The 27,091-nt window shown below is 27.8% G+C and overlaps 1 protein-coding gene across 6 annotated transcripts in view; it reads right to left on the bottom strand.

The window, feature by feature from the left end:
- LOC107442335 (rab-like protein 6) overlaps positions 1-26,512 on the bottom strand; it is a 38,751-nt gene extending 12,239 nt beyond the window's left edge. Inside the window, exons 1-13 of one of the 6 annotated variants that reach the window (XM_043048201.3) lie at positions 26,190-26,512; positions 21,081-21,232; positions 18,445-18,551; positions 18,229-18,357; positions 17,555-17,649; positions 15,518-15,658; positions 15,326-15,431; positions 11,815-11,918; positions 11,279-11,418; positions 7,504-7,637; positions 5,550-5,649; positions 2,614-2,776; positions 44-228 (exon numbers count right to left, since the gene is read on the bottom strand). In XM_043048201.3, coding sequence (XP_042904135.1) covers positions 44-228; positions 2,614-2,776; positions 5,550-5,649; positions 7,504-7,637; positions 11,279-11,418; positions 11,815-11,918; positions 15,326-15,431; positions 15,518-15,658; positions 17,555-17,649; positions 18,229-18,357; positions 18,445-18,551; positions 21,081-21,207 — 1,531 coding nt within the window. In that variant the 5' untranslated portion in view covers positions 21,208-21,232; positions 26,190-26,512. Of the gene's footprint in view, positions 1-43; positions 229-2,613; positions 2,777-5,549; positions 5,650-7,503; positions 7,638-11,278; positions 11,419-11,814; positions 11,919-15,325; positions 15,432-15,517; positions 15,659-17,554; positions 17,650-18,228; positions 18,358-18,444; positions 18,552-21,080; positions 21,233-25,929; positions 26,100-26,167 lie in introns of those variants that run through there. The other 5 variants (XM_071184416.2, XM_043048202.3, XM_071184413.2 and 2 more) reach the window with 5 other exon arrangements.
- Positions 26,513-27,091: the final 579 nt, after the last annotated feature.

Below are 27,091 nucleotides of genomic sequence, written 5' to 3' on the forward strand. Positions count from 1 at the left end.
CGGTTCTCTACTGTATATATATTGCAGAAAAAATGCTACTTACTTTTAACACTGGAGTTTGAACTGTGATTTGTTATTACTGTTTTATCCTCATCTTCTGAACTTGGATCATTAACAATTTCTAAATTATTCAGCTTAAAACTCTGTATATGAGTGACAGCATCTTCTGGATCTAGTTCATCTTGAAAACCAGCTACCATAGGATTGGCAACATTATCCTCCTCATCGCTTTTGAAATCAAACACAGAGTATATAAATAATAATATAGTTCTTTAAATATAGTATTATTTTTTTAATAGCAATATTTCCTACAGTATAGCATTCTAAAGCTCAAAAAGATAAAAAATTATGTAAGAATAACATTAGGGAGAAATCATGCATTACTAAACAATTATTTCAAACTGTAATTAATAATAATAAATAATATATTAAAAAACAAGTTTTTCCAATAACATTTTAAAATATTGTATTATAATTTTCATTAACATTGAAGATTATCCTTTATTGTTAAATTAATAATGAAAGAACACTTCCCAAATTTTCCTAGCCTATAGCAGAAAACACATTCAAAAATATTAATTTAAAAAAGCAAATCTTGCTTAAAAAAATAACAAAATGGCATTATTTAAAAATACTATCTAAAAGGAACCAAACAAGATTTTAGGTGATTGTATCAAAAATTAAAATCTACATGTTACTTAAAAACCAGTTCCCCACATTTTGATATTAGTGAGTCTAGAAAATAACATTTTCCCTATGAATATATTAAGAAACAAAAGATAATATATGATATCTTCTAAAAAAATTATTTTTATAGGATTTCTGTCAATTTTAACGATACTACTTTAAGATTAGAGTTTTTGTTTAAACGTTTATAAATTTTTAAGTGGTTTTAAAATAAATTACTTATTCATGTATTTAAACAAGAAAACTTTTAATAGATGACTAAAATGTCATGATTATATCAAACTAAAATTTAATTTCTAAATATACAATTATCTATGCACATATGGTCTGTTATCTTAACTTTTAACACATTAACTTTAACTTTTTTAGTGAGAGAAAAACTAAATACTTATAACAAAATTCATTACTTAAAATAACATTTTTTTTCCATTTTTATTTAGTTTAAATTTTTTTATACTTCAGTGAAATTGTAACAATATTTAAAAATGAATTTATTTGAAATAAAAAGTGATATATGATTAGAAATCAAGCAAAATATTATTTTAAATTTAAAAAAATAGTCAGATTCAAATATCATAGTTTTTATACTTTTACTAAACGAATTGCGACTGCTCAACATTGTAAAAATTAATTTCTGTAAAATTCAGGGATGAGATTAGCCAAAACGCAAAAAAGCTGAATTTCCACGATAGTAAATTTTACGCAAGAGCAACCCTTTAATAATAAATTCCAGACAATTTAAGGTAATAAATAATGTGCTGACATACAATTGTGTACTAATCTATTATTATAAAAACGATTACATTGATACTTAACATTTAGTGAAAAAAAAAATTACCAATTGAAAAAATAAAGCTGGAAATTATATTTTTCCTCAGTTCACATAAGAGACAATTACTACTTGAAAAACTACCTGGTTTAGCAAATTAAAACTACTGAGAATATATATTAATATTTCATTTCTTTTAATAAATACTGTTATATGATTTATAGCAAATATATCAGTAATATTACTTTTTAAATTATATTGGGAAAAAAAACTTTAACAATGGACCGAATCATTATGTTCATATTATAGTCTAATCTAACTACAGCCCTCTGAAACATATCAATAACAGTGAAGTAGAAATATATAGTAACTCCTTAACATACAAAAATTGCTATTTTAGTTTGAAAAATTACATGACAATCAGCAACTGCTTAGATAATTGTTTTTTTATTTGATAAGAATTTTGCATTTTATAGCATAATTAACAGCAATTATAATTTTTTTTTAATTCAATCCCTTTCTAAGTGATTGCTTTTGTTTGCTATATCTTTTATGTTTGCTATATTTAGTCGTTAGTCCATCTTCAAACATCTTCTGACAAGTCCTATTTTTTCTTCTTTGCAAGCACAGAATGTAAGTTTTGAATATATTCCCTTCCAGTTTCTCTGATGCTGTAACATTTATATATACTAATAATCGTCGTTAGAAAAACAGTCACCTTTATAGTAACTAATTAAAAAAATAATTACTTCTTACAAGAATCGCGATAGTTGATCTTAAAATTGTGTCGTTTGAACTACAAAAATCGGATCTATCTGGAGAGCAGGTAAAAAATTCGAAAAATCTTATCTGCTGCGCGTAAAAGGGGAGATAATAGGTAAAATAAGTAAAAATGAGAAAGGATTGGTAGCTATGTAGTTTGAATTTTCTGTTTCTCTTTGAAAATCGGTGAATTTTCTGAAAAAGTGGAATACTTATTAAAAAAAAATGAAATTTTTAGAAAATCTGAATTTTTGATAAAAAAAAAAAGCTGAAATTTAAGAGATAAAAGTGAAAAGAGCGGAAATCCGCTAAAAAGCGGAAAAATCTCATCCCTGAAAATTAAAAGCAATAAATGATTAGAAATTGACAAACTAGAGCTAAAAGTATAAAAATACCTGTCAGACTCAAGTTTGGGAGTTTCTGTTCTTATGTCATCAGCTGACTTTTTAGGGGACTCTTCTAAAAATGAATTGAAGGTTTGATCTGCATCATCAGGAACGAAATCATCTACATTAGTAATATCCCCAGGCAGTTTAGAAACCTTCCTTGGAGAATTTTCTAAAAGAAATCAAAATCAATAAGGATAAAATGTCAATAAATAAAAATTGCTCTTGAAGAATAAATTGCTTTTGAAATTATGAACATAAAATAATCAATCAATGATCATGTACTCTTTGAATGGAAAACAGACAATTTTTATAATTTATTTCGTTATTTTTTTATTTATTAGGTATAACAGTAAATTTGAGAAGATTCACAAGATAAGGCAAAATTAAAAGTTGTGAATAAAGACTTGTGTCAAATACAAGAAGAATTTTACATTTTATTTCATAACTGGTGCTGAACAGTCGACCCAATTCTATGTTTATCACAGTCACTGTTCAACTCCATAGCCTTGTAATTTTGAACCCAATCCAGGAGACAAAGGAACTGCTGTATCAAGCATTGGGGCAAACTAGCCTTCGTGAAGAAACTTTTGATGGAACAAACCTGCCTTTGCATAACATGGAGAGGTAAACCATGATAACCTCCCATGGTTAGCCCGATTGCAAGGCGATTCTAGACTATGATCTGTCTACCACTGATATTTTTTATGTCAGCATAATAGTCAGTACGAGCTGGAAGCAGAGAATTTGTATTGCCCAGTCAATGCTGGGATTTAAACCTGGGTCATCTCAATGGGAAGTAAGCACTATATCCCCTGAGTCAACCATCGTGACTCTGCAAGGAGAATTTGAAAAATCTTTAGGTGTAAGTTAAAAAGCTAATTAATTAAATTTCAAAATCATGGTAATGGTCAAAAATACAATAAAGTAAAAGGCCATAGCAATTAAAGCTAATACACTTGAAAAAGAAATCTGTAGTGTTAATTAAGAACTACTTGGAAAGAAAACATATTACCTTAGTTAATATATTTCAAACACAGCTGTTTGCTTTGTTTTGATAAATGACTTGTAAGTCAAATAAAGCTAAATGAGGTAGAGGCAATAAAAATCAAAACTAATAGACTTGAAGTACCAATTTTTAACTACTTGGAATCAAATTGAAATATCCTAACCCCCTCTGTAAGTAGCAAGGCTTCTGTTTTTTAAATAAATGCAAAAAAATCATAGTACTTCTAGAAAGCAGTTGTTTATTCAGCATGAAATTTAAATGCTTATATAAAGAAAAGACAAAATAGTGCTTTGTCATAGTCTGTATTTCTATTAATTATATTGTTATCAGCTATGTACACAATAAAGTCCCAATTTTCCCAAATAAATTCTTTTAGACTTCATTCTAATTGTGAAATCTTGTACATTAAAATGCAATAAATTCACACAAAAAAAGGTAATTTTCATTTTCAGCTTAAAAACATTTCTGAAATTCTTAGAATTTTTGAAGTTTAGAAGAAATCTCAAGGAACTGAAGTCTCTCGAGTTTTATTTGTCTCCTTGAGAAACATAAAAGAGAGATAAAACTGAATGCTTGATACAATGAAAAGTGATATAACAAGAGTAGAAACAAAGTTATTTTCTTCTAATGGTCGATACTAAACTATTAGGTTCTTTGTCACGGATGACGCCGGAAGTGTGGCTCATATGACGTTACCCATTGAGCACTTGTGAACCTGAGCCACAGCGGCGAGCAACATTAGCCATGGTGAAGATATTTAAGGAGGCAATATAATGTGTATTTGAGCAGTATTAGTTCTATCTGCTCATTAAAAAATTATAAGTGAAAGTGGGATTGAGTACTTATAAAAATTCAGATTTTTTTTTTCGGTTTGTTATCAAACAATTTTTAAAGTTTCTAACTAAGCACTTAACATTTATCATTAAAGCATTTATTTTATTAAAATTATCTTTTAGTTGCTTCTTTGTCTGAAAAACTGGCTTTTGAACAATGGCAAGAAAACATTGTAATATCAATTTAAATTATTACATCGAACGGGACAAAGATTGCGTCAATTTAACTCTTTAGTCTTAGCGGCTTGCCTAAATTTTGTCTCAAATGCTAATAAATTATTAAACTAAACTAAACATGCATTCTAAATTAAATATTTAATAATTCAAAGGAATATTATAAAAAAATAATTATTTTTAGATCTCCTGTTCCTAACTTGTAAAACACAACTGTGATTTGCTTTGAAATATGATACACTATACTAAAACATGCAGACACTGGACTGCATGTTGACCTGATAGCATTTATACAAGATTTCATTTTTCAACATTTTCTTTCAATAAAAATAATATTGAATTAAGTATTTAATTTAAACTGCAAAGTGATATGCAGAATATATTTTTAGGCAGATGCTTAAAATTTTTACTCATGAGTTGTTTTCATCAAAACTAGCATAAAAGATTTCTCCAGAATTATTATCAGTAATTAGATACCTTTTTCAAGAACTTAAAGGCATAAATTATTATAACATAAAAGAAAAATTTAGCGTCAATTTAGTGCAAGAAAAATATATCATAACAAAAACATTAAAAGTCTTAACATGAAACAAAGAGAGTTATTAATTTTTACAAATTATTCATTTATTATATATATTTTTCAAAAAAAATAAATAAATAAATAGTTAAAAAACATTTCACAGGCAAAGTAGATGGAAATAAAAAAAAAAAAAAAAAAATTGAGGACCTATGCTTTAGCCTTTAAAATTAAATTTGTTATTTTTTAAAAAAAAGTTTACCATGAATGTTGAGTTAATACTTTCAAAATCATTTCTTATACTAAAGGTACTCCACAAAACTAGTAAGATGCTATTCTTGGAAAATTAAATAATATTTCAAACATTGACTATCATTTGTGGAAGGATAATGATGTGAGTAAAGATACACACCATTTGTGGAAGGCATTTCAGATGAGGAAGGCTGTACAGGTGGGCTTGAAGATTTGTTGAGAAGTCTTGAAATAAAACCAGACTCTTTTTTCGGAGCTTCCTTAAAAAATAATGACATAACAGTTATCAGGTTAATTAGCATTTTTGAAGGTTTAGTAAAAACAATACATATAATACACACATTAACAACAGTGTGATCATTCAAAAAAAGAATTTTTTTTAAAGTTTATCAAAAATTTTGAGACGCTTTCACATGTACTCTATCCAGGGTTCGAGCAGTACTTGAGAAATTTTAGTAGTGGTAGTAACTTAAGGTTAATACGAGAAGATATTTCTTATTTTAATATACCACTTTGTTAATTAATTTGTATAAAAGCTGGAATTTTAATACAAATATACTTTCTTTGGAAAACAATTTCTAGTGGTGGTCACATAGAAATTAAATTATAGACATTTGTTTAATTTTCATTACCACTTTTTAAAATTTACAAGGTCCAAGGTCTATCATTTTTAAATCAAATTTTAATCATCAATTTTGCTGATTTTTATTCAAAGCAATATATTGACGATATTGATTATAAATTATAATTCCGATTCTGCTTTTGAGATAACTAATTTATATATAAATACAATTAAAAGATGCTGGGGTGGTGTTTGTCGAAAATTAAAAGGGCATTTTAACCCTCTGCTTACAGCACATAGCATGGTGAAGCCTATCATTCAGGTCCACTTAAAGTATCAGAAGTATAAATTTGGCTAAAAATGTGAAAAGCATAAGGGAACTATCAAATAAAACATTTTATCAACTGTGTTCAACATCAAGTAAATACAAAAAAAGGAAGATACAAAGAAGGCAAAAATGCTTCATTGTCAAAAACCCTTCTTACAAGGATAGAAAAACATGTTTTTTATCCATATTTAAAAAATTAGCTTAAAATAAAATATTAAATTATATAAAGCAATCATAAATGTTCCCTTTATCACCTTCTACATAGAATTTAATAATTCGTAGTTTTTTTATTTAATAATTCCTAAGTAATTTATTAAACCCTACTCTTTGATATCACAAACCTCCTTTCTTCACGAATATTTTCATTAATAATCAAAATTTGGCTACCTATTTACAGCAATAATTCCAATTATCTTTCATAGTGTTTAAAATATTGCGTTATATTCATCATTTTCAACAAGTTTAAAATCTTTTTGATTTTAGTGACCATGAGTGAATTATGAAAGAAATACAGAATTTGAAGATAACTTTCATTTCAAAAATTAACACAACACATTTCAATAGACTATGCTTATCAACAATGTTTTTACATTTACCATGTAATTGCACACTACCAAGTCAAATTTATGTGAAATATGGATAGAATAATCTTTGTATGTTTATCAGTGCATCTTGTACTACTAAATTCAGTTTATGTGAAAGCACTACAAAGTAATGCACAATGATACCAAATATGCAAGAGGTACCAAAGAACTCCGGGGAAAGATAGCATTAAAGTTCATGGCTATAATTAAAAGGGCAGAGAGAGCAAGAAGCTCCACAAATCCCCATTCACAACGCTTCTAAGTGAAAATAAATTTCTATTAATTATCCAATATGATTTCAGTAATCATGAAAGTTTTTTTTTTTTTTTTTTTTGAAGGAATTAAATATAAATGAGTAAAAAGAAATCAAAACATCTAATCAAATATGCTGCACATTGTGATAATTTAAATTTTAAATACAATAGGCTGAAGCCTATCAACATGAAATCACTGTGATTTAAATTTTTAATTATACTATAAAATCTTTGCACACACTATAATTGCATAACTATCACCCTAGATTTTGCAGAGTTTTGAATGGTTTTATGCAGTTTTTAACACTTGTAATGTTAAAAACAAGTTTCAAACAAGTTATCAAAAACCAAACTTTAAAATAAGTATGAAAAAAAAAACTATTTACTTTAGAAGGGGTAGCCAGTGGTACAGGTGGAATAATAACAACAGGTGCATGTTGATTTTCATTACTGGCTTGGGATAAGTTGGCAGGCATTGAAACACTTTTAGATGCAATTTGCGGTGGGAGTGGATAATTATCTAGAAAAGATAAAATTTAATGAAAATAATTAGTAGCAACATAGGAACTGTTATTAAACATTATCATTTACTAGAAATTGTTAATATTGTACTTTATAATTGTTAATATCGTACTTTTTTGTTAATATCGTACAAGAATAATTTTTCATTAATTGCTAATAGAGGCAAGATTAAAAGAATGTATGTAGCACCATAAGAGAGAAAACTGGAAAAAAATATAGAAAAATAGTACCAACTCCTATATCTGGACGTCCATTTATCAAAAATGTCTATTTTTCAAACACTCTTAAACAAACTAATCTCTTTTAATTTTTCATTAAAAAAAATATGCTCCAGTGATCTTAACAATTTTTTTTTATTTTTTCATTTCTTGCATCTCGATAGAAAAACAATTATTCTGTTTCAATAGCCAGGCTGAAAGGATATACATTTTTAGAAAAAGAATAAACTATGAATATTAATGAAGCTAAACATGGGCATTGCAAGGGTTAAATTTTTGAGCGGGACAAAATTAAAATACTCAGTCACAATAGTTCTCTAAATTTCATACATAAAACGAAAAGATTTATTATACCTACCATATGTTTGCAGAAAGAATAATTATTTTTATCTGTTTTTATCTTTACTGAAATTAAATCAATTAAGATTTATGAATTTTTTCTTTCTATTTGTCTAAAATATTAAGGGAGACTTTTAGATATTTCTAATTATTGACTTAAGGGTGCCTCGTTGCGACATCCATAAAGCCGAGCATTAATAGTGTTTAAAAAGAACAACAGCAGACAAGCTTTGTTTCCCTTTAAATTATAAATCTCTTCGTTAAAACAATTTCTTTAATTCTGTTCCTTGTTTTACATTTTATTATCTAGCTTAGAGTTCCTCAAAGTAAATTATTTTGCTTTTGGTATATGAGAATCTTTTAATATTATTTTAAGTTGATTATCAATGTTGCTAATCCTTCACATCATATGGGAAAAAAAGAAGAGAAAAATGTCTTTTTGTTCATAAAAGAGAAAGTTTTAATTTATCACTGCTCACTTTTATTTCTTTATTTTTAATTATATACGCATATACTTTATCACACTAAACATTTTTAGTTAATTAAAAGTCATCCACCTATAAGAAAATGTAGTATGAAATTTACATTATCAACTATTTCTTTTTTTTTTTTTAATTAACACAGGTTTCGATGCTTGTTTATCTGAAAGACCTATTATCTAAATCTTCTGTCTATCGATTAATCATCTTCTTTCCTGAAGTCCTAATGATTCTGGATAGCAGATTTTCCCTTAAATATCATACAAGAGGAGAAAAAAAAAACAACTACACTATAAACTTTATTAACTGAGCTTTCCTTTTAACCTTTTAGCATATTTTCATCTATTTTTACAAGTAATTATGAAATACTAACAATGTTGATTATGCCAGGTTTCCAACTAAATTAAACGAAACTACATGGAAATAGAAATTGATTGCTTATTTGGATTCCATGCCAAATCATGCTACTCATCCAAATCATGCTATTGAATGATTTATATTTTTTTAACACTAATTCCCTTTAGCACATTTTGAATACAAAAACAATTTATTATAAACCAAACCAAAGTACAAAAACATATTTTATCAAAGAGTTGGGCCAACAATCATCTACACTTTGAAAGAAGAAACTGAGTGCTACATCAATAAAATTTAACCACAATAATATGTAACTCATTGAGAGTTTCAGCGATAGAATGCATATGTGTAAACAAAACTATAGAGCTATTTACTCAATATGCTTAACCTTATAGTTTGTCTACGGTAAGAACTCCCCCCACCACAAAATATGAGGTCGTCTGGTGCTATGGAAACAAGAATAGCACATTTCAGGGAGGGTAGCTTCTCTTCACTCTAGAGCTAACACAATTGAACGAAGAGAAAGATTTCCTTTCTCTCGCCAATTTGAGCCAAACCCTATCCTAAACAGTGAACCCACACCTTGAAATAGTTATACCTCATTACTATACTCACCACCACGAGTTCAGACGTCTGGCTAGGGGAGTTCTTACTTTAGACAAACTATACATAGGTCATGCTGTTCAATTAAAAAAAAAAAACAATGCATGTGCTTCATGATAAAATTCAAGAAAAGGGGCTTGGTAATTTTCTTTCCCTTGCTAATACTATCAAGGCTAAAGTAGAATTTTAGATAACTGATATAAAAAGTTGGTTTTTTATTTCATTTTATTATTATGTTGTGTGCCATACAAAAATGCCGAAAGTGTGTAAAAATCTTTGACTTGAATTTTTTGTTACTTACATTGATTTTTTTATTTCACAGAAGTATACTGTATACTTTATGAATTAATAAAAAATTAACAATTTTTAATCATAAAACTGTTTTTTACATCAAAAGTATTTCTTGCATGAATTTTTGAATACCTTGTATAACAGGGATGCATAACCAAGTTTGAACAGCAAGCTACAAAAACTACTTAATACTATGTCCGGGCCAATGTTTGCATAAAATTATCAATGAGAGAAAATGCAAGCTGAATTTATATTCTAATAGAAAGCAATATAAATGTTTACATGCGCAGCAAAATTTTTCACTTGGATGCATGTAATGTAAGTTATGCATATAAAATGCATATGTTATGTAATATTTAACCCACTGGCGGTTTAACAAAAGGACAAGATTAGGAGAATGTTTCTCCCCGATGCACTAATTCCCTATCTAATAACATAGAAAAACTGGTTTTGCTATGCCATGAAGACTGCAGGTTAAAATACGACATTTTACGTGCAGAACCGTCAGTGGGTTAAAATCTAAGCAAATAGTATCAAAATTAAAGAAAAATCTTATGACAAATCTATAGATATACCAAGGGGTGCAAAAAAATTTCACAACCACCATTTACCTCAAAAGTTACTTTTATCAAAAATAAAATTTGTGCAGTAACATATTAATGTGATAGTAGGGATTAAAATTTTGAAATAAAAATTTATTCTATTGCTTGTTATATACTTATCTTTATTTATTTCAGAAATTTTATTTTTTCTCTTCAAATTTATTTGTAGAAATTTGTAAGAAATTACATTCTTTCATAAACATTCCACCTATCACCTATTTTTCATATTCTGAAAAAAATCTCAATTAAAATAACAAATTACTGTAACAGACCAAAAGGACCAAATATATGACCAAAAAAAAATTGCCTTCTGATATAATTTTTCTTTCAATTTTTACAAATATTTCAGTCAGTGCAGGGCAAAGTCAAAAGTCGTTGGGGGCTAGTTTTGTACTATAAATTGTGCATCCCTACTGTATAACAACATTGATATGATATAAAGCCTTTAAATTGGTTTGCCCAATTAACTTTTATTAAAAGGTTTTACCTATGTTATATGACAAAATTAAAGCAAAAAAGTTCTTCCCCCATTGTAAATTATAAGATTTACTTAATTTTCAAAAATTTAACTTTTATGATGTTATATTGCATGCATAAATTTCGTAATTCGAAGTCATAAAAATATCACTGATAATTGTAAAATTAATATTGAATTATAATGCTCTTTTAAAATACTGAAAACAATATAACTCAAAATGTACAATTACAATAATTCAAATGTGATAAACATTAAAAGAAAATGATGCTTACTTGGAGTAGAAGGGGATAAATCATGAGAACCATTAACTTGTCCTACTGAAAAAGCATTCACAGATTCAATGGATGGCGATGATAGTTGAGAAAGTTGCTCAGCAACTTGTCGACGACGATTTGTCAAATTATCTAAAAAGCTAAGACAAAAACACATAAATGAGTCATAAAAATGCAATGAGGATTAAAAAATTTTTTTTAACTATATTCACAATTTTTTTGTAAGAGAGACGAATACGAAATGTTAATTTTAAGGCCCTGTGATGAAATCAAACTTTTATATAAATTGATACCGATTTCATTGCTAAGCCTTAGTATAATTAAAAAAATATTAATTTGGCTTTAAAATGAAAAAAAAACTCATATGTTTAAAAATTACAAAATAAAAAAATATTTCAAGTTTCATACACTTTGACATTTTAAATAAAATAAATTATAGCAGATTAATTACAGGAAAGCTTGATTTATCTAGGTATTAAAGTTTTTAAAAAATGCCTGTTACACAAACAAAGAATTTTTAACAGCTTGAAACTTACACATCATAATTTTGCTCTTCAGATTCTGACAAACAATCAAGTTCCTCAACAGTGGCTTGAATTTCATTATTATTAATTTCAAGTTGTTTCAATAAAGTTTCTTTCTGAAAAGTAAGATGATATCAACAACTAGAAAATCCACTGTTATAATGGAAACACTACACAAAATTCTACAATTTGAAGCTATGTTATTAAAAATAAGATTTGAAGCTATAATTAAAAAAAAATATGTGCATGTTAGTTTGGATAACAGTCAATGATACATTATAACCATTATAAAGTGGCTTGAAATTAGCGATACTCCAAGATAACTAAAATTTAGCATGACCACTTTAAAATAATTATCAGTAGTCCTTTGGACCAGCATCGATATAAAGGGATATACTGTTTAGGTTTTTATTTCCAATTCCATGTACAGGGTAACAAAAAAATATAGGGATCATTTTTGATTGTTTATATTTCCAAAATTTATTACATAAATTCAGCGATGCTTCTCAATATGTCGACCTCCGGCATAATAGATTTGTCTACAACGCTTCGGCCATGATTTTAAAGCCCGCAAAATGATTTCCTGGGGGATTTTCTTCACCTCTTCTCTAATAGCTCTTTGAAGGCCTCTCAATGTAGAAATTCTTCGCTTATTCAGTTTGTTTTTCAGATGTCCCCACAGGAAATAGTCGCATAGTGCAGCATCAGGACTGTTTGGAATCCATTGTTCTGGTCTCAGGAATTGCACTTGCTGATCTGTTAGGAACTTCTGGGTGACCTTAGATGCATGCGATGGGGCGGAGTCCTGATGGAACACAGCATCAGCATTAGGGTACAATCTGCAGTAATCATCCTTAAGAAAGGGCTTTAATATCTTCTGTATATAATACTCAGAATTTATTTTGGCCCCAGGTTTCACAAACCGAGGTTTGGTCATACCATGGGCGGATATGCCCATCCAAACCATTACGCCTTTGGAATGAGGCACCGTGGTTGATGGTGTCAAGTCTCGCCTGTTCTGCCCGCGACTAAGATATTGAACTTTAGATTTAGCATTGGTATCAGATAGATAGATCCAAGCTTCATCAGTTGTAATGAACTTTCGCCATCTGTCCTTACGGAGAATCTTGTAGAAGGGCCATGAACGTTGTCTCCTAATCTGCACCGATCTCTCACTTAAATGATGACATTTAGGTTTTTTATGGCATTTTTTCTTCAACTTTCGTTTTAGTTGATAGCTTACAACTTGCTGACTCACGTTAAGAGCTTTAGCCATGCTTGCCTGTGTTGGTGGATCCAGTTTTGATGTCATCTTATCAAGCTTCTGCAAATCTGATTTCTTCAATTTGCTTGGCCGTCCACTTCTTTTTGGTTTTGCATTATTTTGCATCGATCCGAGTTTTGAATTCTTGATGCGACTGATATGGCTGAGTGAAATTGCAATACCTTTCTTTTTAAAATGGGTTTGTATAATCCTGTGGCTCCAGCGAAGTTCTAAAAATGCTCGTACTTGACCAATTAGCTTTTTGTCAAATTTCTTCAAAGGCGTTTTTGTGATTTTATGAAATAGTATTGCAATTGAAAGTCTAATAGCAGAGCTTTAGATCAGTAAGCTATATATGTAAAAAGGTTTTAAAACTTTAGTGGTAGATAGCCACAAAAGTGATCCCTATACTTTTTTGTTACCCTGTATTGGTTTGTATTTCCATAAATAAAGCCAATTTCATAATAATTGTAGCTTTACAACTCTGTACTGCATTTTTAATTTAAACTCACTTTATTAACTTTAAAAAAAATTTACAAATAATATCATTAGAAACCTGTAAGCAAACTTGTTAATTAACTAGCACCTACCATCTTTTAACTACTGGATTTTTGGACTAAAAACTATTTTATTTTATTTTTTAAATTTCTACCCCTTTTATGCTATATAAAGATAGAGCCCTGAAATTGGGCTTGGTCATGATTAGGTTATGTGTCATAGTGTACTATCAAAATTTTACTTAAACAGAACTCATAAGCACAGCTGCATTAACTATGTTCTAATCAAAGGCATCATTAATTCATTCTCACATAATGTTAATGGTTTTAATTAAAGCTTTTTATTTATTATTATTTTTTTAAATAATTTTACACTTATTTTTCTCTTTTTTTTTGTATCAGCAATGTATTTGCAAATAATATTTATTTCAGCAAAATTTGGTGACATCCCAAATAAAAATAGCTGACACAATCAATATCCTTAGACCATGTCATTTTAGAAGTCATGTCATGTTAACCATTAAGGGTTAAATTATAATAATAAATCGAATTCAATATTTATTTTGAATATAGCCCCAAAGTTCATTATAAATCAATTAGATAATTTTTTAGAAATTTCCACAAAAATGGACTTTGTAATGATAGACAGATTTAAAGCAAAAATAGCAAAATAGTTTTGACTTAAACTAAAGTTAGAAATAACCTACTTGTAACAACATGTGGTGCTGAACTTTAAATCAGTTTGAGAAATATGAGTAGTAGAGATATATTGAAAATACATAAAAATTTTAAATAAAAATAATTAATAGAATTTTATCATTAGTAAAATCAATTATTAAATAATTATAAAATAAGTTGAACAAAGTAATGAAAAATGAATAAATTATAAATTAATCAATTATAGAAAAAAAGAAATATAACTAGATAACTGTTTTCTTTTTCTAAACTCACCAATTCCTTTAAAAAAAAGTTCAAATATTAAAAATAGGGACAAGCCTTGCTAATAAAATTTACAATACTTTAGTTTTTTAAATATTGAAATTTTGATATTGAAACTTGTGTATAGAGTATTTTTAATGATAATTAAATTTTTTTTATAAATTTTATAACCGTTGTTGAACAGCCAACCCAATTTTTTTGCTTTATGATTACTAATGTTTAACTCCGTAGGCGTGTAATTTTGAACCCAATCCAGAAGACAAGGGAACTCCTCGATCAAGTATAGGGAGAAATTTGCCTTTGTGGACTTTTTAATGGAACTAACCTGCATTTGCGTTACATGGACAAGAAGACCAAAAGAACCTTCCACGGTTAGCCTGACAGGGAAGGGACTCTAACCCATGATCTGCCTACCACACTGAGAATATTTCACATCAGCACTGTGGTCGGTGCAAGCCAAATGCGAATTCATATCGACCACCTATCACTGGAATTCGAACCCGGTTCACCTCATTGAAAGTCGAACACTATATCCCCAGAGCCATCCTGGCTCTTACTTAACTGACATTTTTTTTTATCTAAAGACATAAAATTTGCCATTATGAGAGAATGATCCCAGACATATATGATTTGGTCCCATAGATCAATGAAGCCATTCGATATGATGAGGTACCATAGATCAATTTCAATGGCTCAATGAAACAGTTTTTATTGATCATAAAATCAATTTTAATAAAGTAAAAATAAGGCATTATTGACCTGTCGAACCAAAATTTCCGGGAGAGATTTAAGCTTTTAAAAAAATATATTTATTTGTGCTTACTTGTAACTGCAAGAATGGAAGATTAAAAAATTTATGAAGGTACTTCAATCCGAAACCATTTCTCATTGAGCCTTCTGCATACCGTATTTGAGCACTGTCTCTTGGTCTGAAAAAAAAAATAAGATATCTTTTCATTACAAAATGTAATTTATATAGATCGTGTTGTACATGAACACTTTGTTAAATACTTACCTTTCTAACCCTTCAATAAAGAATTTCACTTGGTCTTCTGTTACAGTACGATGATGCCCCATATCCCTATGGTTAGCTAATACTAAGACTGGAATGTGGTGAGGAACAAGTGGCAGTTCTCGCTGAACATATGCAAAGGTCCTGCAAAATTTACATGTTACAGTTTATATTTATATAATAATTGTTTACGACAATAGTCTTTTTAACAATAAAAGCCTTTTTAATTAAATTCACTTTCATCTACATAGGCATACCCACCAACATTGGAGAAATAAAATAACGGAGATTTTACTTGCAACATTTTTTAGGCTACGAGTAGTTTTGATACATAATGCATAATCATGTAAGTCAAAAAGAGAAATTCAAAATTGGAAGTAATATAAGCATTTAAATTCAATAAAGTGAAAAATATGCATATAAATCTTAATCTTAAGAAGATGTTTTAAACCATTATAAACACTCAACATACTGCAGTACTGGCAACAGCACCATCTGTAAAGGAATAAGAGAAATATTTTTGCCATCAGCAGATATATCGCCAAATTATTATATTTTTATTTTTATTTCTTCCGCAAATGCCGAGAAATTTGGAAATATACGGTTAAAAGATTTAAAATACAGGAGACTTAGTTAAAAAAACAGGACACTTTGCAACTATGTATACATAATTTAATGTACAGAAAAAAAAGGAAAAAAATTCGAGCAAACCTAATGGATCATCAAGTTATAAGTTCTGGAAAATTATTTTAAAATAACAAAATTCAAACAAATTATGCTAGGATTATGCAGTAGTGAAGTAATCCTGCCACAATTTGTTTGCATTTTGGTACATTGGCCATAGTTTGTTTACATTTTGAAAACATTTTTTCAGCATTTAAAACTTCATGGTTCACTCTATGTTTACCTGAACTCTCTCTTTTCATTTAAATTTTAAAATACTAATGGAGGTGAAACAAAATTTCATGAAAAGTTTCTTCCAAGTTATAGCAGCCTCTTACTATACAACCTTATCTATCTTTACTCTTCTTAGAATTAGTAGTATTTAACAGCTTTTTCGATCATTCTTAGTTATCTCAAGCTCATAAATAATTATGCAATAATTATTCTAAGAATAATTGGGCTTGTTTGAGAACTTTAACGTTGGATTACAGAACTGTAAAAGTAGTTTGTCTAGTTGTATGCATAAGTAAGGGTATAATGGAAAAATAAAGATCAATATGTTTAAAAAGATGTTAGTTCACCTTAAAAAAGTGGAATTAAAATTTAGTGAAAGGGAATTTTCCTGTAAGTAGCTTTATGTATGTGCTGAAAGATGTAGGACAATAGTGACTAACAGGGCAAGGTGGCAAAAACTTATTGAGATGGCCTTGGCCTGTCTCGGGCTGTAGTGCCAAAGAAGATGCTTAATGGATGACGAACGTTCTGGTAATTCAGATAGTCATCTTGGCCTTGCGGCAGCTTATCAATGGTACGAAATCAAAAAAAAAAAACAATAAAGATTAATCTGTCCTCACCAGCAACTGCTAACATATCTTTAAGCAAAAGGTAAGAGTTTCAAAATCGATAAAACCACACGGTAATAGTGTCAATTATTTCTTTAACGATTTTGAAGAAGGAATAAATAATATATAAATTACTTTCTTTAATCTATGACACCTAAAGAAAATAAACTAATGTTCAATCTAATAGCTTTTCATCTGTAAAAAACGCAAACATAGCTTTTCTATCTGTAAAAAACATTTGTATTATATATGATACTTATTTACTTAGATGCTTTATTTCATAATAAAGTTTGAATGCCCAGATAAGATTTTCCTTTTTTTAATGTTTGCAATTTATTACAAAATCGTATATACAAGATAATTAAGTACCTATAGGAAATAGGTATTTCCAGATGAAAGATTTAAGTTAAAGAGCTATTGTTGGAAAAAATCTATTTTATGGACTTGAAAAAGTCTCAACCATTCCAGATATAGTTAATTAATTTGAATAAATATAATTATAAGATCATAGTAACCAAATCAAGATTTACAATACCATTGTTTAGTGATGTCTAACACCATGATAACGCCATTAGTACCCTTATAAACGTCTATGAATTCTGCATCAAGAGCAGCTTCTTCAGGTACCTGCTGAATAGTAAAAAAGAAAAATATTTACCAAGACAATAATGATTAAAATATTAGTTAAGTAATTAGATGAGGTTTTATAATCATAGCTAAAGACTTTTCAAAAGTTCATAAAGATTTTTTGATGTTTCTGCATTATAGGGGACTATGATAAGCCTATATGCCATCACGGCACTATTACAACATTACAGATTGTTTCATCAACAGTTATTTATCATTCTTTCTTATTTCATTATCATTGATTTTAAAAAAGGAATACAATTATAATGTTAACATATCATAAACATCAGGTTTTTTTTAAACTTCTACTTATTATAGTTGACTATTTATTTTCAACCAATTACTATGACCTCAAAAAGTGAACACAACTATTAAATCTACACAACATAAAATTAACATAATCATATTTTATAACATTAATAAATAAAAACTTCTATAATTAATGCATTTATTGTTTCATTTCTTGCTTTAACTTGACAAATTGTGACTTATAATATTGACAATGTTTTGTGACATGATAAAGTACCAATTTTTATTTGAATCTACCAACATTTAAAAAGTTTCCATATTTGTCTAAAATACCTCAGTAACTTTATTGTCCAATTTGAGGCCATCAATTTTCTTCTTTTTCTTTCCTTTGTCTACAACATCCCACACTTCTACTTTCACAATATCATCTGTAGCTTTATAGTTCCACTGAATACTAGCTACCTGAGTGACATAAATGTAAATATGAATGGATGTTCCATATAAATTACACCAAAAACAAAAAGGAAAACAATAAATTGTATACATTACTTGTATTTCTTCAGTAGGGAGATATTCTTCGACAAATTTTTTTCCTTGTAAGCGTTCAAACAAACAAGATTTTCCAACATTTCTATCACCTTTTATAATGATTTTCACTGAAAGGTTTTTCAGAGAAGTTTAAAAATAAGTCTAAGCATTTTAAAATTACAAATGTATTATCTTTTGCAATTATTTTAAAAATAATTTTAAAAAATATTATTTTAATTATTAATTAATTATTTTTAAATTATTTTAAAAATTATTTAAAAATAATATAAAATAAAAATAATATAAAATAATATAAAATAAAAATAATATAAAATAAAAATAATATAAAATAAGCATGACAGTAATTAAATGTAAATACACAAATAAAGTATGAGATAAGTTATAGAGGGATTTATATAACATATAAAGAAAAAAATACAGGAAATAAAAATAAACTGCATTTTAAAAAATAAATTTTATATAAAAATGGAATAATATTTTACCTATAACTTCTTTTTTTCCATTTTACCAAAATCTTTTAAGAATTTTTCACTTTGAAAGAATTATTTTTTTATAATTATGCTCCCACTTTACCAAAATTAATTCATTTAAAAAAAAATTTCTATAAATTGTGGTTATATTTATAACTTAAAAGTGGCCACTTTTTAATAAAGATCTGAAATAAAATTTTAGTTTTGCATATAGTAAGGAAAAGTACAAAGAATTACTCAGACTGAATTTTCTTACCCATCAAGCCATCACTATTCTGGGCTTATTGCAAACAACTCGAAAAAATCAGGTTAAATCTAGCCAAGGATAATATATTTTTTTAATTAATCTCAGGGCATGTGGTCCTACAAGTTTATTCCAGCTAGCCTAAAAGTATGTGAGCTCACTCTAATAGCAGTGATTTTACTGGACTTTGGAAACCATGAATCAGGAAATTTAAATTTCTCAGTCCTTTTCTGATAAAATTTTGTCTTATTTTAAAAAATAGTAATCTCCCATTTGAATCCAATGAAATCTATACAAAATTTAAAAAAATAGCAATGACATTAAGCAGACAATAAATTTTCTACCTCTTTAACCATCAATTAATATGCTATGCTATTGATAGGCAAAACAAAACAAAAAAATTTCAAAAAACAAGAAAAAGAGTTAGATTTGAAATCAAAGTTTTAATTAGGGCTGAATCTCACGGTTCTATTATTAAGAAAAGGCAAATTTGATTATCAGAATTACTTTCATTCTCTTCTGCCATTTTAAAATTTTTATTTATTTATTTATTTTTGCTTTACAGTTTGGTTGATTTTTGCCACAAAAATCCCAGTGTTCTATTTTATTTTTCTTTATTATTTATTTTTTTGCATTGGAGAATAATATGCCACAGTGGAAGTATAATAATTTTTCTTTGTATACAGTCAACAATTTGTTTAGTATTTGATGCCTTATAGCGCGTAAGCCACAACACTGAATAATGGCACCAAAGAAGCGTTAGATTGTTTAGAAAATACAGGCTTTTTTAATTAGCCATGTGCATTGCAAAATGACCGCGGCTATTTTAAAAGAGTCAGATTAATCAATTAGACTATGACATATATACTACACAGTTTTTAGACAATTATTTCTAGTAAATTTTTAAAAAGCTTTGAACTAAAACCATTTAAAGATAAGCAGTTTTTTCTTTTTTTCCGTTTTTAAGAAACTTGCTTAAATTTAAAAATGTATTATAATATATTATTGATAAACTGGTTATATTTTACTGAAATACATCCTAAAAAAAAAGTCTTAAAACTTAAATGAATGATCATGAAATAGCCCTAAAAATCATAGAAAAGTTAAAAAAATATCCCAAAAATTTGAAGATACTTAATTAACAAGCTTATTATGAGAAAGGTACATATAACATGAACTGCCTAGGATCACCAATGTCTAAATCTGGCATCAAGAGGTGTTTGAGAATTCTGATTTAAGTAGGGGTAAGAATTACAGGTGAAAAAATCTTTGCAAGTGTTCCACATTTGCATTTTTATTAAACAAGTATGCTTACTTTACAAATTCTGGATTTTGCAATCATCTTTCAATTGAAAAAAATTTCAACAGTTGTTAAATAAAATAATAAGTAATTCCTGAAAATCATACTTTAAATAAAATTATTTTTGAATAAATGATGGATTGTATAATTGCAAGGAAGAAAATTTTAGTTTACTTTAAAATTTTCTAACATATGGTTAGGTATGTTAATAGTTAAATTAACATTAAAAAACCCAAACTTACAACAACTCTCCTAAAAAAACTGAAGTACCATAATTTGAAACTCAATAATCCAACAAAACAACAAAAAAATTTACATTTATTCAGAGAAAGTCCATTTCTTTGTTTAATTTTTTAACTAAAAATATCATCTGCATTGATATAGTTAGATTATTAAAAGTTAATTCCTGGCTGTATTAAAGTGTGCCCAAATACATAAAAATTCAACTATTATTTCAAAAGTTTTTAAGGTGCTTGTTTGCTCCTTTTTCGTACATTGTACAACAAAATTTTATCAGAATTACATTTAAAGGCTGCTATTTTATTTTATTAGCTAAAATAACTTAATATAATGAGTTTTAAAATTCTGTTAATAAAATATTTTTTGAACAAGGAAAACTTACTGTTATACTGTACCCCTTTTGCAAATTTTCTTTGCAAGTTGAGACCCATAGCCTGAACACCAGGAGGAGGACTACCTTTGGATGGCGCGTCATGACTACTGACTAGCTTTTTCAAGGCTGTAAACATTTCATGAAACAACAATCCAGATTGGCTATAAAAATCAAAAATGCTTGATTTTAAGTAAAAACAAATAACATACATTAAAATATATTGGATACAAAGTTCAAAATGATGCAATTAAAAGATAAAATTAATTATTCAAATTCAAACATCTACAGTTATAAAATTAAACAGGGGTGATTGTGAGCTCAACTCAAAAGTCCTGAAAATTTCTTCAGTAAAATCATTAATGGCAGACTTCCAAAGATGTCTTTATAAATTTAAATCACTTATATTTTCAAAACATGGTTAAGGGGATGGTAGCTATCGACAATGTCAACCTTCATCTATGAAAAGGAACCCCTTCATAGAATTGAATTAACATGTCTTATATACTAGTGAATTGGAATTATATTTCAGTAATGGTAGATACCCTACAATACTCCCCCATCAGAATTATATCTGTGATAGAATTTGATGAACGGATACTACTAGTTGATTGATTGCTGTTTTGTGAGAAGCCGGAAGAGCTGTATTAAGATCGCCGTACTTTTGAGTGCTGTATTAATCTAACGGGCGTGGTCGCTCCTGTGTTGCCTTTAGCAATCGAGTGAATATGTTGAGTGTGATCCAGACTGAGTCGCAGTCACATGTAGCAATTCAACTGTTCAATGTGGACCATCCATCGAAATAGGCGTGTTCAGATCGAAGTGGATGTAACTGTCAAGATAGGCGTCTGTCAAGACTGCATCTAATTATGAAAAAGTACCCCTTCATAGAATTGAGTTAACATGTCTCATATACTAGGGAATTGGAATTATATTTCAATAGTGGTAGATACCCTACAATGATATTCTAAATAAATTAGATGTAGTATAATTTAAATGAATAATTATGTATAAGTTTATTTTATCTCTAATCACATTTATTCTTCAATCAGAAAAAAATATTTGCAAATGAAAGAGATACCAAGTATAAATTTAGTTCATTTTTAAATAAAATATACAAGAATTTTTACACATGAATGCGATCGATGATTTCTTAAACTTCTGGATCTTGGACTTCCGGATCGCAGTAAGCGAAAAATCCTGAAATCCAAATTTTTTTCTGGAGCACAATCTTTTCTAGATAAAAATTAATACTTTATCCTTAATTACAGTGAAACTTCAGTTAGAGAGACAAACTTGAGACTGAAAAAATTGCTTGTTTATAAGTAGGGTACACTACTAACAAAGACTGACACCAGAAAATGTTTTAAAATAATTGCTATGATATAGAAACAATTAAAAAATTTATAATAACTATTTATTTTAATATTTATTTAAACTTAATAAAATTATATTTACAGTACAAAAAGAATCAATAAAGAAATTTAATACATGTACACGTCTTTGTTTCATACTTATTTAGTTAAAATGAGAGATAATAGAAATTTGTTTTAAGCAGTCTTAAGTGTTTTAAGCTTATGTCTTTGCATGCAACTTATCATGATACAGTTTTAAATCCATTAGCAATTTTATATCAATTTCTTCATTTTTGGATAGATAAAAATATCTCAGTTACTCAACACAAATTTGAGTATCACATAAACTTTTCATCTTTTAGTCACATCATTTATTAGCCATTCTTGCCAATAATTACAAAATCATCACTGTTGATAACACTTTCTCCTGTCAAGCTAATCAAACTTGTTAGTTCAGAAATGGGACCATCAGAATTATGTCATCTATTACATGTATCATATTTCCTATTATCCCTTATATACTTCTCTGGATAAAAATTAATACTTTATCCTTAATTACAGTGAAACTTCAGTTAGAGAGACACTCTTGAGACTGAAAAAATTGCCCGTTTTACACTACTAACAGAGACTGACACCAGAAAATGTTTTAAAATAATTGCTATGATATAGAAATAAATAAAAAATCTATAATAACTATTGACCTTAATATTAATTTTAAGGGATCAATGAAGAAATTTGATACATGTACATGTCTTTGTCATTGTTACATACTTATTTAGTTGAAATGAGAGATAGTAGAAATTTGTTTTAAGCAGTTGCAACTTATGTCTTTGCATGTAACTTATCATGATACAGTTTTAAATCATTTAGCAATTTTACATCAATTTCCTCATTTTTGGATAGATAAAAATATCTCAGTTATACTCATCACAAGTTTGAGTATCACATAAAGTTTTCACTTTTGGTTCTTCCTCAGAAAGCATCAAATGGGTATCAATTTCTTCAATATTACTCTCAACGTCATTTTTTACGACCATTTCAGCAATTTTGTCTACATTTACATCATTTTTTAAACATTCTTGCCAATAATTACAAAATCATCACTATTGATAACACTTTCTCCTGTCAAGCTAATCAAACTTGATAAGTTCAGAAATGGGATCATCAGAATTATGTCATCTATTACATGTATCATATTTCCTATTATCGGTTGACGTGTCACATGGCAATACCTCCTTGAAGGTAAATCTCTTGTGAAATATTAAATAAAAACATGGCAATCAATCCTATTTGTCAAAAGCTTGAATAAATATTTTATTTATAGGAACACCTCAATGACTAGAGTTCTTTTTTAACCCAGCTTCTTTTTTAACTACAGTGGTCAAATTAACTAGAAAAAGGAGAGATTTTTCAATGAGGAAGATGAATTAAGAGCATCTTATGTGACATTTCAACTTGTAGGGTATCAATCATCACTTGTGTTGTCCAGATGAAAAGAACAAAAGATGCTGTTGTTTAAAAAATTTCACCTGAGCAGTATCATTTTTTCTCCTTTCTTGGCAAAGATAAAGTAAAATAACAGGAGAATGGTTGATTTAAAAGCAATAAAATAGCTTAACAAGATTTTTAGTTATGAATAAAATAAAAAAAAATTATATGCTTTAAAAAATGATTTAAAAAAAAAAAAAATTTTTTTTGTTTTGAAATTAAAGGTAGAAATAGCTTCTTTTTTTTTTCAAATTTAGAAAATATGGTATTCGATTTGAAGCGATCAACGTTTCAGAAACGGTATGCAATAGCTTATTCATAGAAAACTCTCAGGGAATTATTAAAAAAACATTGTGATGAGAAGCGTCGATTTTGTATTTATAAGGTGAAGTTTTATTGTACTGAAAAAGAAGCAGAGATCTCTGTTCAGAAACATATCATTAACTGATTGCACTTACAAATAAAATTAAAAATTAATACTACATATGTTGCAAGTTCTGATAAAATTAATAATTTATATTTAATTACTAAGAGAGACAAAAGTCTTTATTCACAATCATCTAAATAACTGATTGCAGTTTTTTCATCTTATTTTTAAATAAAATTGTATGAAAGAGAAAATAGGCCACTGATGTGTTCATCAGGTCATTTGCTGACAAACAAGATAATTTGTAACATTCAGCAAGCAATTTAAAACTTAATTTATCCTTTTAAGTTTATACAATATTTCACCCTTGAAAATTATTCCTATATATTTACACTTTTGCAGAGTTCTTCCTAGGAATAAGAAAGGACTAGGCACTTTCTCAAAGAAAATGGCACTTTGAATTTTAAAAGGATACTCACTTAACAACGTAAAAATTTATGAAATTGTGTTACATTATGTAATAACTGGATTTAATCCTCAACATTTTTGAATTACCTTCTTATACTATTTTATGACTACAAGTCATAAATTCTCACACATTATCAAAACAAGAGAAAAATTATAAAAATAATTAAAGACACGCAAAAAGAGTTGAGCATAAATTTTTCTTTCTCTGAGCTTAAATTTTCTCAAAAGAAAAAATATATATATATATTACTCTGATAAACAGCTTGAAAGCTTTTTCCTACAATTTAAACTGAAAATTATCAAAATATAAATATTCAAAGGTGCATTTTTAAGAAAAAAAGTATTTATTTAAAGAATAATTTTAAAATCATTTAAAATATTCATTAATATACCTGCCTCTCTTGAAAAAAAGTGAAACTAATAAAAATTTAACTGATTGAAAATAATCCTAACAAAGTAAATATTTGTGACAGTTATCAGATTTAAACCAATATATGCAGATAACTCTACCAGTGCGTAGTTATTATTTAAACAGTGAGTTATTAATTTTTTAAAAATGGGATATGAGTAAAAAGACAATGTTTTTATAAAAAGAGCAAAGAGTATGCACTTATAAGGATCAAAAGGCAGATAAGGCGAGCCTTCCTTTTAAAAACGCTTAAAGAGAACACTACTATTGATTATTTTTAACATTAAACATACCAACACTTTACACTACATACAATAATGTATGTCATACAATATTGTACCTGTCATTTGACTGATTATGGTATGTTTAATGTTAAAAAACACATTTTCAACCATAAATTAATAATATCTAAAATATAGCCCATTAAAATGAAGACATAAAACAGGATTTTTCTTAATTAATGAACAATACTAACTAGAGTGTTAAAAAAATTACCCATAAAGTTATAAACTAATTTTAAAATTTAACCTGTATAAAGACGAATGTTTTGTGCGCCAACATGAAAAAAAGTATTATAATTAAAAAAATTCCTTCAATTTTCCACAAGACAATTAGCAAATTGAAATAAATGAAAAGAAAAAAAAAACGTACAGGAAGAAAAGTAAACATACTTAAAAATAAATAATTTTCAGATAAGATCGTAGTAAAAAATCTCGTAAAAAATCTTATTACCAATAAATTGAGTTAAACATGCAATACTAATAAAATACATACTTCAGTTTATAAATTTTTAGTCCTTTAACAAGGTTTTATTTTTGTAAATATTAAAATAAGTTTAAAATATGAAGTTAAAATAAAAACATTAAAACAAACAAAAAATCTAAATGCGCAATTCCTTAAAATGAATTTGCCAGTTTGATATTTCTGTTTAATATTCCGCCAATGATATTTCCGTTTAAATAGTTTTACGTTTAATAAGCTGAGAAAACTAATAAAACATATAGCAAATTACCAAAGTTCAATAAAATATATACCCTAAAAAAGTAGTGGTCACAATGAGCAAAAAGTTTTATTTAGCTTCATTTGTCACTAATATTTTAAGAAGTAAACAAAGTTTCGATATCAGCATATGTCAAACTATTTAGATAATTAAAAAAATGAACAGTCGAGAAGAAAATTTATTTTTAAACAATTCATTGTAAAAACTAAGAGAGATAATGAATAATTTTTATTGTTGACAAAAGTGAGAGAGAATTCAATCCTTTTATCAGGTCATTTGCTCTAGATCATCAGTTTTCAGTTTACATAAAACATAAATAAAAATAAAACAGTGCCATGCAGTAAAATCACTGATGCCACTTCAATCATAAAACATATTAAAAAAAAATTTAAAGAAGCAATCTGCCTAACCGTTAAAAGCAGTTTAAAGTCGCGCAGTTGATTTATACCTGTTCTTTAAGAATTCATATACTAACACTGAATAAACGGTTTCAACCGTACAAACCGATGTATATTACGATTATTTAGAACCATTTAGGTTCTTGGGTTTCGGTCTCACTTTTAGGTTTTATTCTCAAAGTGAATATCAAATTTATTAGATAGCTTATAATGTATTCTATAACAATATCATGCGCTGAAAACAAGATCATATAGCTTAAAAAAATATGGTATTTTGAAAATATAGTATTTCAAAATATTGGTGGTATAAATATCGATTTTGCGTCAATATGTAGCTCAACAAGGGACTGTAAAAGCTAGTTATTAGAAGGTGGTTGGGAATATGTTACTACAAACCTTTTCCACTATATTCGAATAGAAAAATCTCTTTGATTCACAGCGAAAATATGGTGTCGGGATAGCCTGACTGGTTGGGCAATTGACCCATGAGCGAGTGGTCATAAGTTCAGTCCTAGCCGACAAAAGATTCCCCGTGTAC

The sequence above is a fragment of the Parasteatoda tepidariorum genome, chromosome 10 (assembly GCF_982258835.1).
Source record: "Parasteatoda tepidariorum strain Cologne lab strain chromosome 10, Ptep-v5.0, whole genome shotgun sequence".
Classification (NCBI taxonomy): domain Eukaryota; kingdom Metazoa; phylum Arthropoda; class Arachnida; order Araneae; family Theridiidae; genus Parasteatoda; species Parasteatoda tepidariorum.